Source organism: Etheostoma cragini, chromosome 7 (assembly GCF_013103735.1).
Source record: "Etheostoma cragini isolate CJK2018 chromosome 7, CSU_Ecrag_1.0, whole genome shotgun sequence".
Taxonomy (NCBI): Eukaryota; Metazoa; Chordata; class Actinopteri; order Perciformes; family Percidae; genus Etheostoma; species Etheostoma cragini.
This window is the reverse complement of record NC_048413.1, coordinates 23,344,909-23,364,797: the sequence shown is the minus strand read 5'-3', so window position 1 is coordinate 23,364,797 and position 19,889 is coordinate 23,344,909. Positions and strand designations below refer to the sequence as shown.

The 19,889-nt window shown below is 40.2% G+C and overlaps 1 protein-coding gene across 3 annotated transcripts in view; it reads right to left on the bottom strand.

Annotated features, from left to right (window-relative positions):
- chchd6a (coiled-coil-helix-coiled-coil-helix domain containing 6a) overlaps positions 1-19,889 on the bottom strand; it is a 74,822-nt gene that overhangs the window by 15,579 nt on the left and 39,354 nt on the right. For all 3 annotated transcript variants that reach the window (XM_034877271.1, XM_034877273.1, XM_034877272.1), the window contains one exon: positions 10,234-10,369. In XM_034877271.1, coding sequence (XP_034733162.1) covers positions 10,234-10,369 — 136 coding nt within the window. The remainder of the gene's footprint in view (positions 1-10,233; positions 10,370-19,889) is intronic.

The following is a 19,889-nucleotide window of genomic DNA, read 5'->3' as shown; positions in this document are numbered from 1 at the left end:
AATCACAACAGTGTTCCTAAAAATTCTAACCCATCCCTCTGTGGGTCTGTTGAACGCTCCACAGCATTAACTACAAAAATGCTCTGCCCACCCCTATTTACATAAATGAGAGAGACAGAAAATTGCAACACTTAGTTAGAAAATTGCAATGCAATCCATTGATACCACCAGCTCCGGTGTAAAGATAATCACTATGGAGTTGTATCAAAACATCTCAGAGACCGATAAGCCTACAACTTAATGACCCGTAAATTAAGGTGTATACATTGTTTCTGGTTCTGTTTTCGGGGGGGACTTCCTGATAGAGGTGTGACGACATCTCGTCTCGTGAGATTTCGCGAGAATTCTCGTCAAGGTAAAAACTGTTTTGCGATATCAGTCACAAGTGCAGAGCAGCAGCCAGTAGACAGAGTCTGGCCTGGTGGGACATATAATACATCTGGGTTTGAAGATGGTTCTGGCTTGGACCTCCAAATTAGCATAGAAGATCCCCTGCCTGGTCGCCAAAGTTGAGTTTGACTTCACGTTCTCTCTCTCTCTGTCTGTCTCTCGACTTACACACATGGATTGCAGCGTGCAGTTCAGTGTGCCTTTGACTTATGCAGATCCCACAAATAGCTCTTTCTCTGTCTTTTTTTAAATGAGACGGAAGCAGAAAGCAAAACCTAACTATCTTTCTAATATTAAAAAAAAGAGAACTGTTCTCCCCTAGTCTTAAAATGGTCATAAATAAATAGAAGAACAGCCTACTTCCTTGTTTACTGCTGCATTGAAACGCTTGGTTCCATTGTAACCTTGGTTCTCCAAGTAAAGCCTATTTCTCCAGTCCTATTTCTTAATTGAAGTTTTCTTTCAAACAATGTCAAAAGCTTGTCTCGCGTCGTTCTCGTGAACCCAATCTTGTGTCTCGTCTCGTGAGCTGCGTGTCTCTTCACACCCCTACTTCACATTTTGGCATTTCTCAGGAGGATGTTACTAAATCCAAGTTCCGACAGAAACAAATACAACAGCTGGTTTGCAACACAACACAATCATGGTAATTAATAACACAGGACATTTGTCTCCATTAGCACTGTGCTTGGAATACCCACCCTGTTTGAACAATGTTTTGGAGTAGGTTATTGGTTTAACTTCATATCCCCGTGAAATTGGCTAGCTTTGGCGTTTTAAAATCATTAAAAATCTAAATTCACAATGTAATGTTTTTTGTAGTGGGCTGTTATGTTTCCCACTAAATACCCAATACAGCCCGACCAAATGGTTATGCGGCATCTCTCAGTCACTTCTGTACCAGATTCTTCACCTGCACCTCGCGTCTCCTGTATCAGGAGAATATTTAAGCAGTGGGATGGTTTGGTATGGTATGGTATGCCGCCGGTCTGATGTACTCTTTTATTGCTCCCCTCCAGCGACCTCCTACTGAGGGTGGGTCAATTATATTGTTTAAAAGTCATCACACATGAATGTTAAAGTTAATAAATATTAGCGCCACTTTTGTTTTCAGTGTCTGTCCCCAAACTAAACTGCACTTTCCTACCAAACAGCACATTAAAATGAGGACATATATGTCCCAGTGTCGCCATACAGGGTTGCCTTTACAATGACGTTTATACATTCTAATTTATAAAATCTAATGGAAAAAGCAGAAATTAGACATTGCAGGTTCTTACAAAGTTTTAGCTCCGAAGGAATAAGAGCGTAAGGTCAACAAAAAAGTTTCTCTAAGGGTTTCCTACAGGGCACTGTTGGATTTTGAGTCATGAGCAAATTCTACCACTCTGAGAAAAGCTCCATTTTAACACAGCACTTATCTGTAAGGTAGCCTCTGATGGACAGCAGACATGACATGTCATCAGTCAAACCTCCTCCGCTACTTCAGCCCTGGATGGCATGACTGTCAACGACCGAACAGTCCAACTACCTAAATTAGTAGCTAAGCAGAAGAAAATGGAACTAAAAGGTTTAAATTAATGCCTCTCATGCTAGAGGACAGTCAATTACAATGCACTGGGTAATTTTGAAAATTGTTTTTTAGTAGGAGAGCTGACAAATCTCATCTCATCAGCAAGTCCTCCTTCTGCCAACTGTACAATGGGGCTCGAAAGTTTGGGCACCCCGGGTAAAAAATTGTATTGGTTTGCATAACGAAGCCAAGAAAAGATGGAAAAATCTCCAAAAGGCATCAAATGACAGATTAGACACTCTTATAATATGTCCCAAAAAGTTAGATTTTATTTCCATCATTTACACTTTACAAATAACAGAAAACAAAAAAATGCCATCTGCAAAAGTTTGGGCACCCTGCAGAGTTAATACCTTGTACTGCCCCCTTTGGCAAGTATCACAGCTTGGAAACGCTTCTTGTAGCCAGCCAAGAGTCTTTCAATTCTTGTTTGAGGTATTTTCGCCCATTCGTACTTCCAAAAGTCTTCCAGCTCTTTGAGATTTCTGGATTGTATGTCACACACTGATCTTTTAAGATCTATCCATCGATTTTCAATAATGTTGAGGTCAGGAGATTGTGAAGGCCATGGCAAAACCTTCAGTTTACGCCTCTTGATGTAATCCACTGAGGATTTTGAGGTGTGTTTAGGATCATTATCTTTTTGTGGAAGCCCTCCTCTCTTTAACTTCAGCTTTTTCACAGATGGCATCAAGTTAGCACCCAAAATTTGCTTACATTTTATTGTATCCATTTTTCCTTCTACTCTTGAAAAGTTCCCTGTGCCGCTGGCTGCAATACAACCCCAATGCATGATTGATCCAGCCCAATGCTTAACAGTTGGACAGAGGTTCTTTTCATTAAATTCTCACGGTAAGCCAATCAGAGACAAAGTTATCATGCGTTTTCGGCGGCGCCATCACATTACATTAAAGTAGCTGTCTCTGGGCACCCAGAGCTCAATTGTACCTTCATTAACTGTGCAGAGACAAAAGAGAAAAAAACTTTCTAGGGGAAAAGTAAGCGGGGAAGTTGGACTACCTATAAAATTCTGAAATAATCTTTACATCATTGTGTTGATGGAGCATCTACAATGTAGCATAGCCCTGACTGATCTGAAATTCACAGAAACAAGGATTTTAGATGTAGTTGTAGTTTATTGCAGTTATATTATGGCAAAGTCGGTAGGCTGTGAGCTGCCTTTGCCATCCTAGGAAACGCAAATTTGCATTTCTTGCATGATCTTGTGATATCACGAGAATCCAGCTGCTGTGCAAGGTAAGTATTCTTCTGCCACAGCAGCAGGCGGAATCACAGTCCATGGAACTAGGACTGTGAATGGCCCCTAAGGACTCACAGTTGGACAAGATTATCGACCCATAATTCTTTAAACACACAATTCCAAATATCCTTATCAATTACTCTGCTGCTCCTCAGCACTCGTTCAGCATTTTCTCTCTCTGATTCTACCTTGGGTTTCTCCCTATTCTGTTTTACTGTCTGACAGCCAATCTGACAGGCAGCTTTTAACTTCAGGAGGAACTCCCTGGGTATTACACCCAAAGCCTGTAATGTCTGCACTCCGCAGCAGGGCTCCAGATATATACGTGTGAGTGTGTGTGCCTCTGTAGTTGGCCTTGCTGAAGGGGAAAATAATGACGTTTAAAGTTTGACGTCCCGTCTTGCAGCCGGCCGGATCCTGAACTCATTGTAGCTCCACGTACAGTACTCCTGCGATCAAACATGCTGCTGTAACACTCATCTCTATTTTTTTTTAAATATCTTTTACTTTTTTACTCCCTGTGTATCCTTTACCGGCTCTTTTTGTTCTTGGCTCAGGTATTTTCTCCACTTATCCAAATCTCTTTTGTACCTCTATGTCACTGTCTTTCATTTTTCAGTCTGTCTCCCCTGTTTCCTTTCTCCCCTTTCCCTTCTCCATTGTGAGATGAGCCTCTGACATTTATCAGCCTCAGAGCCAGGCTCTCTCTGAGACTGCCGCTAAATTACTTTGGAATCCCACCAAGCATATACAGTTGAGGCCGAAAGTATTAGCCCCCCTTATGAATTTATACAGAACTATTGATTTCTCCATGGAAATGATCATTAACAACAAGTGTTTACAGTGTATTTGTTTTTAACATAAGAAAGACAAAATTTCCACTAAGTTTGATTAGGATATTTTATTGATGCACTGAGTTGAAAGAAGAAAGGGCAAAAATGAGAAAATGATTAGCCCCCAGGCCATTAATAGTCAATAGTGTAATCTTCTGAGCATCTCTGACTATTTTCCTCTCCAGAGTTCTTGAAATCTTACGCTTACAACCACGCTCAAATTTGTTTCTTACAGAATTTTCTTCCTTTTACTTGGCAATGAGGCAACGTACAGCGGTTCTAGACACAGTGAAACACTTGGAAATGGCAGTGTAGCCTTCCCCTTTATCATGAGCCTCCACCTTCCTCTTTCTGAGTTCAAGACTGATTTCCTTTGTCTTGCATGGTGAGTAAATGTAGTCTTTTCAGCAGCCTCTCAATAATGTGTTCAAGGGCCCAGTTCCATGGATACCTTTTGTGTTGACTGAATTAATTGAATGAATGAATTGGCTAATTAGGTGTGTTTTAAATGGGGGCTAATGGGGGCTTTGACCACCCAATTTTTTAACTATATTTGATATAAAGCAAGCCTAAAAATGTATTTTATATTCCAAAAGTTTTATCAATGCTGCAAAACATTGGGAAGAATTATAGTAAAATGTTCCATAATTCCTGGGAGGCTAATAATTTTGACCTCAACTGTTGACAGTGTGTGCATGCCTGTGCGTGCTGTGTTTGTGTTCGCATGTGAGAGTGCAGATAAATGACTAGAGAATCCAGTGCGTCTGGACAGTGTGTATTTGTTATATGTAGCAGTGCCCATGTCAGGCTTAGCCTCCCAGAGGATAATGACTCGAGGTTGCCTGCTCAGTCTCTGCGGACTCTGTGGGACCCTCCCCTCATTTGCCATCAAACACACATGCATGTACACAAGCACATAGATATGGTAGCGTAACCCAGCAGGCAGACGTCTGTGAGATGCAGGCCTTTTCTACTGACCCGCTGAGACGCTTATCAAAACACATCACAGTCGCTTCTTTGAGTCTGGAAAGACAAAGAACTGGACCACATTTATTTCCAATGAAGTCCTGTTTTACTTATTTAAAGGCTCAGGAATTAAAAAAAAAAAAATCCTCTGTTTGCTTTCTCCCATCAGAGGCTGTGTAATTTCATTTATTTCTTGACTAATCAATTAAATAAACAGACCACTCTAAATTCTTTTAAAGGATTAAAACTTATATTTGCAATAAAGACATCACACATCAACTGTGTGTGCTTATAAATACAATATAAACAGAAATTAAAAATATTTTTTTTCCAGACTCACAGCACAATGCGTGTCCGTAAGATGTACTAATTAGATATGCATTACAAAGAAGAGAAGAAAACGATGTTTTGCTTATATTAAACTTTCTTTAGTAAGTTCAACATTATGAGTTGCAACTAGTCAGTCAGTTCATGTAGTAGCCCACGCAGTATCTACTGTACTCCACGAAAAGCAACCAAGTCATCAGTGATAAACAAACTGTGACAGCTTCTAAAGACACATAATGGAGGAAGAACTTTCAAATTGAGTGAAGGCCAGGGAGATGCCTCAGGGGCTAATCAGGGGGAAAGACCTTGATGTGTAGGTTAAAGCAGACCGCAATGTAGCAAGCCTCTCTCGCACACACACACATACACACACACACACCAACACACACACACACTATGTATGATATGCTGTGCTCTTTTAAAGACTGTCTTCAAAGAGTCTTTACTTCACTCCTTGTTATTTCACACTAGCTAATAAGATGAAGAAACTCACACAAGCATGCATGCAAGCAAACACACACACACACACACACACACACACACACACACACACGCACAAACAACGCCAACATTTGTAAAGACATTATACTCTCATAAGTGTAGAAATACAACATCATAAACAAAGGTTTAGCTTTGTGTATATGAAAGCGTGTTTGTGTCTGCACGGGTTTCTTACAAGAAAGATACCAAGCTACAGATAATATTGAAAGTGCACACACGTACAGGCAGCGCCACACAAACACGAACACACACACACACACACAGCAGCAGAATCAAGTTCTGATTATGACATGCTGTATTACTGTATGCCAGGGGAAGCCTCAGGGCCCCTGAGCAATGCAGAGGAGATGTGAGCAGAGAGCACCATGAGGCAGGGCAGTACGTTGTCCGCGTGCATGATGAGTAGCTGCACCTTCAAAAGGTGGCTACTGTACAAAGTTTGGAAGGGCAAGCTTCCAGTATTCTGTCCTCCAACTTCCCCTCCTCTTCCTCCTCCTCCTCCTCCTCACATTTTCTCTCTAACTTTTGTGAATTTGTAACTTAAAACTGCTGCAGTGATGAACATACTTAAGGAGAGGAACTTGTCTTTGCTTTTAAAAAATACAGCAGTGGATCCAATTAAGGAATATGAAATGCTGAAAGTACAAGGCTAGATTGTACCGAGTGCATGCAAAAGCAGTGATTCTTCACTGTTTTCACCGCGGATAAAATGGAAAAAAGTCACAACTAGAAAAAAGCAACTTTTCTTGAGTCAGTAAAGACATAGTTCACTGTCTGATTTGACTTCTCTCAGACAAAGACTCCTCCACCTTAAATGTGTGCATGATTCATCATAAAGCAGAATGTGTCTCACAGATCGGCAAACCGTAAAAAGAGTTGCCTAGTTGAATTTTGCCAGCAGGATCTAGGATCCAGCCAAGTCAGGACAAAATGAAACCACAGCTCCGGACGTCCTGCCGGAAACCGAAGCAGGCAGGGAGGCCACCCAGCTCAACGTCAAACACCTGCATGCTGGCTAGCAAGATGCCAAGAAATGCTCCCACTGATGTAGAGATGGAGATGGTCGGGCTTGTCCACGTAGTCCGGATTGAGCCATAGGTTGTAGCCAATATATTTCTTAACTTTCTACTCCTCATTTACTCCTATGTTTACATTTAAACACTTTGACTGGCCAGGTTACCAGAGTCAGCAGGATCCTAGTGAGTTGATTTCCTTATCCTGATGAACGAATTGCAGTCCTGAAACGGCCGCAGGGATGGTCTTGCTAGCTAGAGCTAATTTTCTCCACCTTTCCTGTGCGTTTCCTCTGATGTTTACATTTGAAAACTTGAGCCAGCTGGCTAGCTAGCCAGGCTAATAGAGTCAACAGGAGAAGTTAATTACCCGATCGGGATGAGGAACTTATAGCCACATGCCATCACTGTCCAAAGTCATCCTCATATAGCACAACTCAGATTTGTAAAATAAACAACTTAGCATACATTTTAGGCGGGCGTAGTGGTCTGGAGGGGTCCAGCTACTACATCATCGAAATTACCATTGCTTCAATAAACAGCATGACACCAGTACCCCCTTAATAAAATGTCAGGCAGTTAGCTGTCCGTTAATGGAACCCCATAATTTACCTTATCAAACTCAAAATATCAAACAAGTCAAAAATATAAAATGAAAGCATGAAGAAATGGTACTGTTTGAGAAAATATTAAAATGATGGAGTGTAAAATGAAATCTAAAGATTTTTATATTTTCCTTTAACTTCCACTCAGCTGGTTAAAAAGCGGGCTAATTATTTCTCTCTTCCATTTACCTTACACTATTTCATTTCATTTTTTTAACTGCGCTAGGACCAAAGAAACAGGAAAACTAAGAAGTTGGAAAGCTAAATCAGCTAGAAGATAGAAGTTTTAAAAATTAAGTCAACATTTTTTTTTCCAAACCTATTACGCTGGGTAGCACAATCACTTCTTAATTTTAGGTGGTAACTTCAACTGTTGCCTCAATCCGGTATTGGACAGGTCTTCAGCTAACCCCTCTAAACAACCCCACTGCCAGGACTTACTCCTTTTTCTTCCAGGTACATCAGACATTTTCCCGGATTGATTATTTTTAGTAGATAATCGTCTACTCTCTTCAGCCAAAGACCTGTTTGTACTATGCCATAGTCATATCAGACCACTGCCCCCTTACAGCCACTTTTAGGTTTCCGCACAACACTCCTAGATCTCGTTTCATTACAGTATCTCAAGAGAAATTTGTACACTTTGTAGCTGACCAAATGGGATTTTTTGTCGAGGTTAATTCCTCTTCGGAAATCTCTTGTACAACTCTGTGGAAGTCACTAAAAGTGTACCTGAGATGGCATATAATTTCACTTACATCTTGTAATAAAAAGCAAGCTAATCAAAAAGTGTCAGACATAACTATACAAATTTCACAACTAGAACTGGCATACACAAGCTCTCCCTCACCTGACTTATTGAAGGAGCAACTGCTTGAGAAAAATAAATTTGACACCTTATCAACCAGCGTAGCAGAGAACATGCTCTGGAAATCCCAACATACATATTATGAATTTGACGACTAAGCCATTAAGATTCTTGCCCATCGACTTAAACAAGCAGCTGCCTCACAACTTATCATTTTAAAGATTGAAACAGCTGAGGGTTAAATATATATATATGACAACAAAATACTAAATTGTATGTTCAGGAATTTCTATAGTTCAGTTTATTCTTCAAAACATGATTGTTGTCCCACATTTGACAGTTCATTTCAAAATTTGAAAATGCCCACAGGCAGTGAAGAGTCCAAGCACATATGAGAAAGTCCTATTACTGCTAAAGAACTGAATGTGGCACTTAAAACACTTCAGAGTGACAAGAGTCCGAGGCCGGACGGCTTCCCATCTGAGTTCTTTAAAAACAATTCCACCCACCTAATCCCTCACATGCTGAACATGTACAACGAGTCCTTTGAGTTAGCTGTACTACCCCAATCATTAAAAGAAACATCTATATCCTTAATCCTGAAAAAGAATAAGGATCCTAGCCTTAGTGAATCTTACCGTCCAATCTCACTAATGAACATAGATGTCAACCTTTTAGCCAAAGTGTTAGCACCGAGATTGAAGAGGTTTTTACCCAAGATAATTTCCCCTGACCAAACAGGATTTATAAAAAATAGATTTTCTTTTTTTAATATCAGGCGACTCTTAATTATAATTTATCATGATTCAGATCCTACCAACTCCGGAGCTTATTATGTCCGTGGATGCCGAAAAAGCTTTTCATAGGCTGGAGTGGGGGTATTTGTTTTATGTATTAGATAAGTTTGGTTTTGGGAAAAAATATATGAAATGGATTAAACTACTATATAGCAAGCCACTAGCATCGGTCTGTACCAATGGGATGTGTTCTGGGTATTTTGCGGTTTCTCGTGGAACAAGGCAAGGCTGCCCCCTATCACGGTTGCTTTTTGCATTGGCCATAGAGCCTGTAGCGATTAAAAAGGCAGGACACTAGTGAACTAGTTTCAGGAATTCTTATTTTTCTTCAACTCATAAGCTAAAACAAAAACTTGTATATCAATGGAAGTGAAGTTAATGTGCTTCAGTCGTATTCATAAAATATGAAAAAATGTAATCAGTGCTGCCTGGGAAAATGTCTTGTTTTCAGGGGACAACCTGCTTTTTCTTCCTTCTCACACACTTTAAACGATTGTGTTTAAACTACCTTAAAGTAGAACTAAAAGGCTAAAGGCTGCAGTGACGAGGTGAGCTGCGACTGAAGAATTATGTAATAGAAACCCAAACAGTTTGCTTTCGAAAAGGGGCATTTTCAGAATTGGTAGGAAAACAGGTTTTGTAGCACCGGAGAACTTGGGTTTCATACTTTTACATCAGACGTTTACTCTGAAAGCGTTTTTTTAATGAAGGTAAGGATTTTCTCTGTGTATAAACCTAAAGTGCACTCAAAATCCTGTCAATTTGATGTTTTGGGATCCATAACTCCCCCAGAATAATCTTGAGAACATGATAAAAAATGAATTTCTTTCTTTTACATCAGACAGAGTGCTGCTCTGAAAATAACATCATCTCTCTCCATGGAAAACTTTAAAAGACGCCACTCAGGCTTCAAATCCTTGCTTATTTGAGGGGTCGTTAGAAGAACAATATGATATAGTTCACATTATTATTATATACTTATTATTTTTGGTAAAAAGTTGCTATTGATATGGTTTTAGGAAGTAATTTTTATGTTTAAGGTAGGATCTACAGTAGGCTTTTGTTTTTCAACTTCATGAAGTAAACACAATAGTATATTAGCCTTTAAGAACTTCCCTGACAGTCCAAATCCTATCCATATGGAAAATAAAACTCTCACCTTCTTTGCAGCATTGATACACTGCATGTATTCTTTGGCCAGGCCTGAACATGTTAGAGTCTGGTCTCTGTTCTCCCTGTAGCAAGTTAGAATCTGAGCCTGCAGGCCAGGACACACTGGTTCTGTATTGCGAGACCTGCAAAAGACAAAGACACAGAGATACAGAAAAATGGAATTATTTTTTCACTGACAGTGTCAATTGAGGCCTGCAGAATCGTAATGTGGATCAAGATGTGTCAGATCAACTTTATTCTGAATGTGTAGATATCAAAGTTTCACATATCCCTTTGGATGGCTTTGTTGAGGATTTGAATTGGTTGTAACAAATACGGCAAAAAAAATAAGAACTGCAAAAAAAGAAAGCAAAAAAACAATGACAATTGAGGCGACATGAAGTCAAAAGGTGGGAGATGAAAAATGTGAACGTGTGGAAAAAAGGACGGATACAGCAGTCTATTTCAAGCAGCCATTTATGTTTGTATGAGAAACAATGGATCACATTGTTGTTAACTAAACTGTCTCATAGAATATCCAGCTGCAGCAGGCAGGTGTTTTCAACAAAAGAGTTTGAAGAACAGACTCTACATTACCTTCCCAGTATCAGCAGACGGATACGGAGTATAGCTGCGGAAGATAGTGGAGCATTTAGCAGCTCAAGACTCAGATATTTCCCTTACAAGTGGTAGGGACCAAAAACAGAGTGAGTATTAGACTTTGATGCATCAGGTGTCTACAAACAACCTCAAATGACAATGACATGATAATGTTGTGCCATTGTGCGTTGGATGTGTGAATAGGCAACTCTTCAACCCAAAGAAATCAACAATCTGGCAGAGTGGTGCTTAACGTCAGCAAAACCAAGGAGATGGTCATGGATAGAAAAAAGGAGGCCAAGACACACATATTCAGTTGTGCAACCCTGTGTTGTAGAATCCCAGTAAATTAACCTGAAACCTTGTGTTGCTATTAAAGCTTGTTTCAGCTGCCCCCAAGTAGCCAAGTGTAACTTAATGAGTATGACCAAAAGAACTACATCTTTGGCACAAGTGGCCGAAACAGATTTTCTCAGGAGGGCGGCTGGCATCTCCTTTAGAGATAGGGTGAGAAGCTCAGTCATCCATGAGGAACTCTGAGTAGTTCCTCAGTTTGGAGTAGAGCCGCTGCCCATTTGCGTTGAAAGGAGCCAGCTAAGGTGGTTAGCTGGGTGCCACTCATTGGAGCCGTTCCAGGCACATCCAACTGGGAGGAGGCATCGGGGAGGACCCAGGACAAGGTGGAGAGATTCTGTCGCTAGACTGGCCGGTGAACGCCTCGGGATCCCCGAGTCAAAGCTGGTTAATATGACTCAGGAAAGGGAAGTTTGGGAGTCAGTATCAGCTTAGCTAATTCAGAAAAAGAATTCACAAGAATTTTACTATGTACGATTAGAAAGAGTATTGTTTCAGTGATCTGAAGTATATTGATTGTTGTGAATTTGACAGTTTTTACACTTTCAAGAAATGTAATTAAGTTTTCTATTTAACTACTGGGGCACTTTCTAATTTTGGTAAGTTTGTATATGGTTTTGCCCAGTCCTAACAGAATATCAAACAATATTTGAATAGAAAGAGCCTCCTCCAACCTTCATGTGTGTCTTAGCCACAAGAGAACAAAATGAAAAGACGGAAGAAAAAAAAATACACACGAACAATAGAAGAGGTCCCATTAAATGAGGCAAGACAAAGATGAAAAACAATTAACAACCTCACAAACCGCAACCTGTTAACAACCTACGCTCTATATAGAACGTGCTTTATTGCAAATCATGCAATTAGTGCTAAATAACATTTAATTGAGTGGGTAGGATTTTTCTGATCAAATGCAGCAGAAAAGTGTTCTTTAAGAGACTGAATCAGCCATGCCTAATTGTGGGGATGTATTATAATTGGTCTTTGCTTGTCTATCTGTTTGACTGTTAACTATGACAGGCTTGTTGCCTGGGTGCCTTGCCGTAATGGATTCTAACTGATTGAAGCAAAGACAAGCGAGTTCTGTTCGCTCAGGCAGGTATAGAAAGGCACATGCAGAAATGTACACATTGTGAACATGAAAGCACCACAAACTTACGCAAGCACCTCCCTACATGCTAACATGTTGATTCCCTCTATGCTGTTCCCATTCATACCCACGTTCTCAGTGAGGAACATTTAACACCAGATTTAATTGAAAGCCAAATTAAAGAGTATTCTTCGCTTTGATTCCCGGAGAACTGACCCCCGTGTTTCAATTACAGCATATCCATATCCACCAGGACGCACACACACACACTTTACTATCAGCAACAGTATCATGGATGCAATGAGTTAATCTGAGCATGGGTGATGAAGGTTAAAGAGGATAATGAAAGAGACAGATAGAAAAACATTAAAGGAAGGAAGTAGGATAAAACGATGAAAGGGAAGAAATTAAGCATTCTTTGGTGTTCTCTCACAAGACCTTTTAAAAAAAAAAAGATGACAGCCAATCAGATTACTCCTTTCGACCCACATTACATCCCAATGGTTTGTCTTGTCGGTTTCATCTGGGTTTTTTTCTCTCCACTTTTTGTCTCAGTCTTCTCTCCAACTGGGTCTCCTTTCTTACATCTCGCTCGCTCGCCCCCTCCTTTTCTCTCAACGCATCAACTACATAGCGAGGACGACACCAAAGCGCGCCATCTTTATCTGTCTCTCCGTTTGAGGCCACCGGAGATAAGGAACTCTCCTTTAATTTGAAATAAATGGCCTTCATCAGGGAAGCCAAAGTCTCCTGATAGCGCTGCGTGGTTTATTAAAAGATGGTTGAAGCAGAAAATTGGCTCAGCCGCAGCAAAAGCTAAAGCTCTGTCCACATGGCACACTAAATTGAAGGTGAGGTCTTAAATCAACAATATTAACTGAGCCGCTTAGAAAAATAAATAAAAAGAGAGAGAGAGAGCGCGAGAGAGAGAGGGGGAGGGAGATATTTTTTTAGCTGGAAACGAGGTAAAGCAGCATCCTTGACGGACCGTCTAGCCAAATACGGGGTTGTTGTTGTTAATGTGTGTGTGCGAAAGCACTTTAATGTGTGCTGTGGCAGTCATTTTTAGGAGAGTTCTCTACGCATCTGTGAGCCGCAAATATGACAGAACAAAAACAGTAAGATTAGTCGCTTAATTAATGGTGCTGCCCATTATTTTTAATCTCCAGCAGCGAAGGCGGAGGCAGACGGAACACAGAGGCCTCAGACTTCTGGACCACGCACACCAGCTTACCGAAACAAAGGCACAGAGAGGAATGAAAGGGGAGAAATTGGAAAATGGAAAAAACACAAAACACACCACCAACTACAAAAGCCTCTGGCAAAGCTACGAGAGATAAGGAAGATGCTTTTATCGCCTGTAAACCATGCATCTCTCAAGACTTGGAGTGATGTTTTGTGCTTTCCTTAATGGCTTTGGCTATACTTATGAAGCATTGTTTGTCCTACATGCTATTTTATTGCTATCCTGTCAACTACAAAGTATTGGTATTTGTACTGTGTTTTAGGCAACTAATTAGAAAATCGTGTTAACATCTCACAAGAAGTAGCGCCCGAAGAGGAAAAATAGAGAGAATCCAATATTGTGACTGACTTGAGGGCTCCAATACAGGTTCAGTCAAAGTCTGCACATTTTGTTTGCATGCCGACACATTGGGGGCAAATCGTCTCCTTGTGTTTTTATACTGATTTCTAATGCTTGCTTTGGCTGAAACAACCGCATATTTCAATACCTCTTTAAACTAAGATTGCAAATTGTAAACACTTTTCTTAATTGATCATTGGTAACTCTAACAATCAGTTGATTATCGTAATTAAAAAAACATCAAAAATTTGCTTCCACCACGTAACATATTTGTTGTTTTTCCCTCAATTAGAGCTTTATTTCTACAGAAACATGATTGCATATTCTCTGACAGCATTACATGGCCTATTAAACATCTAAAGATAACGATGATTAAAAACACACATATTAAACACATTGAATATAATTAAATATAAGACTACATGCGGAGCCTGCTCATGAAGATAATTTCACAATATAGTTTTATAAGAAAGACGCTTAAAAAACAACCTAAATGTAACACTGCAACAAGAGAACAGAATCTAACAAACATCTCAGACTCTGTCCTGATTTCTGCCTACTTATCCATGATAAGGAAAACTAGCATGTTGACATGGTTGGGAGTCAGACGAAAGCACCGCCTTGTCGTAAAATAGATCTATTATGCCCACTGGTGAGACTGGGAGTCACTGAAACATGCTTTACAAAAAAAATCATAATAGTGTACATTCCAGATCCTAATTTCATAGTAGATTGATTACATTTCACGTGTTTGATCAAAGTCTTACGGACCCAAATCGTTTGTCAATCAATCATTATCCTCCCTAGTTTAAACATAGGGGCTGATAAAAAAAAAAAAAGATTGTTTCACAAATCGCCGTAATCACGTAATCCAAGCAAAGATACCAGGTTATCAACTCAACTTTTAATTCTTGTTTGATTTATCTGGTGACAAAACTCATATTTCAGTTAAATCTGATGATGCAATCCACTCCAATTTGAAGAATAAGTGCTCCTTAATTAACTAATCCAGACTATGTGCTCTGCCAAAAACATCGTTATTCTACCTGATAACAAAAACAATTGTAACAGATTGCGACCCAAGAGGTCCACTCGTTATTATCAGAGCTGTTACTATTATCAAAAATTATAAAAATTTAGGTGGCTATTTAGGCAAATCTCTGATCAAACTACTATTTTTTTTTACTAAAATGAATCTAGTTAGTGTCATCAGGATGTTCTTGAATCCTTCAGTAATGAGGGTCAATATGAAATATTCTTTCATTACAATCCTCATATCACCAACCATTAAAACTTTGGCTTTTGTCTATATTTATCTGCCTTCTGCTCCTGAAGTCTGGCGGTTCTTTTAGCCCCGAACAACTTGAGCCTACACAGTCAGGATTAACATCATGTTTGATATTCTGTTTAACACTCTGCTCTCTTTCTCCGCTACAACTTGTGTAAATTCCTTGTCTAAGCCCTCTCGTCAAGGCAGTTACTGTTGTGGTTGCTGCTGCAGTTCTCTCTGCAATTTCTGCCTTCCTGAGGTGTATGGGACTTTTATAGAGGGAGTATATGGCATACATCTACCAAGTAACAGGTAGCTTTAAAGATAGGAGGTATTCAACTTGTGCCTGTACTTGGCTTTCCGGGTGAAAACATTGACGGACGGAAAGAAATACACCTGCATTTGCTGATCCGAGATCAATGGAGAAAGCAAACTACTTCGACATTTTAGGAAATGCGCTTATTTGTTTTCCTTACCAAGGGTTAGATGAGAAGCTCGATACAACTCTCATGTCTGTGCAGTTAATATGTAGCTGGAGCAAGCAGAGGATTAGCTTAGTTTAGCATACAGACAGAACTTGGAGGGGGGGGAGGCAGGACTGGTCAATGCTTTATCCTAGCAGTCTTTATGCTAAAATAAGATAATCGTCTAATCTCCTGACTGTAGCTTCATTCAGGCTGAAAATGACATTTGACTTGTCAAAGGGTCAGAATTCCTGCTTTACCATTACTGGCTTGATTAATACTGGTGCGGTGGTGAAGAAAATAGAAAAAGAGAGATGATAACAAGGGAGATAGAGGGCAGGAGAGGTGAAGAAGAATACAACTAGAGAGACAGTTGCCTGTTATCTCTTGCTTGTAGCTTGTATGTACCTGTACCCTGACAGCTTTTCAATTGACACAGGGCACACATCCTCTTCTCCCCTATCTTGTATCTCCACACTCCTTCACTCACCTTCTCCCATCTCTCCATTCCTATCACAACCAAGAACTATATGCTTGTACTCAGACTTCACTTTGTCTCTCGTAAACATTAAAGTGGAGGTAGAGTACTTCATTTCTCTCAATGCTTCTCACTTTTGACTTTCCTTTATCAATGCTGTATTGGTAAGTATATTTTCTTGTAGGTTTATTTTAAGTAGCTGTAATGAATATGCATAGCTTCTACAAGCATTTCCATTACTTTAAAATGTTTTTTGTTAAGAGTTTGTTTTGTTTTTTTGCTGCTTAGAAATGTTTAAAAAGGGGTACACTGCCTGCTTTCCACCAAGTCTCAAACATTGGAAAAATATAAGACCCCAAGGAAGTGGCCCGGACTTTGAAGCCAATTTGTCATAGTGGCAAAACAGTGAAAATACAAATGATACCTCACGACCCCAGCAAGCAACTTTCATAAGATTGAATGGGGCCCTGCCTCCAACGCTTTTTCCACTTCTCTTTATACATCCATGAAAAATACCGTAAAATATAGATAGAAAGAATAATCTTTATTGTCATTATACACATGTGCAATACCTGTGCAACCAGATTGAAGCAACCCCTTTCCAGTGTCAACAGGAAGGAATATAACATGGAATAGAATATAAAATATAAGTAGTGCAGTATTCCTGGGCTTCTAGTCAACTGCCCCCCCCCTTGTAACAATTTTTATTTTGGTAACAAATTGTGCGAGTAGCTTTTGCAAGTTTGGGATGTCAGATTCGAGAAATGATTGAATTTTTTTTACATGTCCTAAATGATGTCTTAACAGGATGCATTTATTGTAATAAGCTTACATCCATGACAGCTTTAAATTAAAGTGGTAGTTCTATTTTGAAGTGCTGTGGGATTTACTTCACAACTTGAGTCCATTTCACTCAATGGTATTCTTGTTTTAACACTTAGACCCTTTCCATCCAAACCAGGCTGCTTCATAACGGTTCTCCTCAAACAGCCAGTTGAAAGATCAGTGGCACTAAAAGTACACGTTATATATTTACCGGGGTCTAAATTCATTGAGCTACACACCACGTTTTGGTTGGATTTTCTATACAGCTCAATAACTACGACCAAGTGTTCTGCCTTTTAACTTGGGCCCTGGACTTTGCTTGTCAATGTTTCAAGCCTTATTGCTGAGTGATCTCCGTAGGCTGGTATCGTCTGACACAGGCTTGGAGGATCTGACAAAGGCCGGCTATTAAGGCTAGTTCGACTACTACTGTAACAGACAGCTGGCCTTGTTATAAGGCCTTGGATCCTGTCCAGTTTGACATGGGTGTCTGCCTATCTGTCCATCTCTCTCATTCTATTACTTTCAACTCTGAAGAGGAGGCTGTCAAACACAAAATGTATCTAGACTAAAAAGACAACAGTTTCCATCCTCGTGTATTTTTCACTCTGTCTTTCCACAGCTAGGTAAAGCCTGTAAAGCTGGAAAATGCAAAATGCCTTTGGGAAGTCTTCATCAGTGTTACATAGCTATCTCAATTTAGACCAGTTCTAGAAGAGCCAAATCTGTGGTCCCTAAAGGATTCCTGTTATAGGTAAGGACTAAAAGACTGTACAGTATAAAAGTGTTGATTAAGGAGGACATCTGGAGTGGGGGTCAGGGGAAGCATTGGGATGGGAGGGTGGTGGGATTTGGTGATAACTGGTTTCTTCTTTACACTTCTATATTTTACTTATATATATATTATATACTTTTGTATTAATTTGAATTTCTTTCACTGATATGCAAAGCAAAATGTGTAATTCACTGCCAAATTCATCTTATCCCATGCAGAACTTTGGATAATGCAGAACTTTGGACAAAGAAAGCAATGCAAACTGAGATAGATAATAATAAGAAAGTGATTGAAGCGCCATTTTATCATGGTCCATTGAGTTGGATATTTTAGTGTGCATCAGGTTGCGCATGGGTACACACACACACACACACACACACACACACACACACACACACACACACACACACACACACACACACACACACACACACACACACACACACACACACACACACACACACACACACACACACACAGGCACTGTGCCTTCTGGTTCCCTCATACCCCAGAGTCTGGCAGCCAAAACCCTTTTGGTCCAAGGATTAAACTGAGGATTAACACATCACACATATATAGGCGTGTACACATATACTTCTACAAAACACAGACAGTGGAGCCGGGGACAACTTCACTCCAACACTTTACAACATAAAACCAGAGTCTGTCTTTTGGCATCTGAAATAGTCAGAACATGGCACCGTTTGTTATTTTTGAATGCATGAAGTGTCTATATCTAGACTTTGCCTCCCTATTACAAACCCTATTTATTGCACACCAACAGAAGGGCAGAATGTGAATCATATCCATTTTTGGTGAAAAAAGTCCGATGGCAGACACTTTTATTTAGTGGCATAGGCCTTTTTCTCAGCAGACATTTTGACTTTTTATAGTAGAAAGTGCACAGGTGTTAGGAATAAAATCAATGATGGTTCTGTTCTACTTAAGTGAATCATGTTGTAGCCACTAAGGTACACAGGTCTTCATCACATACACTCCTTTCATTTTGTATAATTTGACACCATACACACAGATACACACGTATCTTTACAGCTTAATCCACTCATCAAAGTAACACTACTGAATTCCCCGAGGTTAGAGTTAGACTAGATCACAGAAGGAATGAGAGACTTATCCACACTCAAACATGTATAGCAGTATATCATTGTCCATAAAGGTAGTGCCATACAGGATGATCAGATTCGTTTATCTTCTCAGATAAAACCCTTGAGGATTTAAAATACCCTCTTTACCCCTCCCCCCACACACACACACACAAACACACACACACACACACACACACACACACACACACACACACACACACACACACACACACACACACACACACACACACACACACACACACACACACACACACACACACTTAAATACATACGCAACCTCTCAGGGAGCAGAGGATTAGCGGTATTACTGTACCGCATTCCCCCAGAGAGGACCTGGTCTTCAGCATCAGCACAGATCAAAAACATGTTAGCATTGCAGAAAATCTGACTGTTATGGGTGTCTCATATTCCTAAGCTGCTGATAACAGGGTGCATTCACTACAGGGCTGACACCAGGAGTTGTTTATGCATGTGGCTTTGGTGTAAATGTGCAGTGATCCTCTCTGCTTTTGGGACTAGGTTATTCAGTTAATTATGAGTCTACCTTATATTTGTTTCCAGAACACCTTGTTCAAGGTATAGCAGCAAGGCTGTCTGAACTCAAGGGCCAATACAATTGCTTCTCATTCACTCATATGGGGGGTGGCAGTAGCTCAGTCCATAGGGAGTTGGGTTGGGAACCGGAGGGTCACTGGTTCAAATCCCCGTATGGACCCAAAAAGTTGGGAGCGTGGATTGGTGGCTGGAGAGATGCCAGTTCACCTCCTGGGCACTGCCAGGTGCTCTTGAGCAAGGCACCGTACCCCCCCGACCGCTCAGGGCGCTGGTTCAGTTGGCAGCCCACTCACTCTGACATCTCTCCATGTATAGTGCATGTATAGGTCCTGAGCATGTGTGTGTATTTCAGGCCTGTGTGTGAGTACTAACAAAAAGTGTGTACACAGAGTGTAGTGCAGTAATTTCCCCATTGGGGACTAATAAACAAATTATCTTATTATCTTATCTTATATTTCCCCATTTGAGAGAACAGCTCAATTTGATTTTGTTCAGTGAGTAACTGCCAGGCTGTCTTGACTTGAGTCACTCATTTGAGAC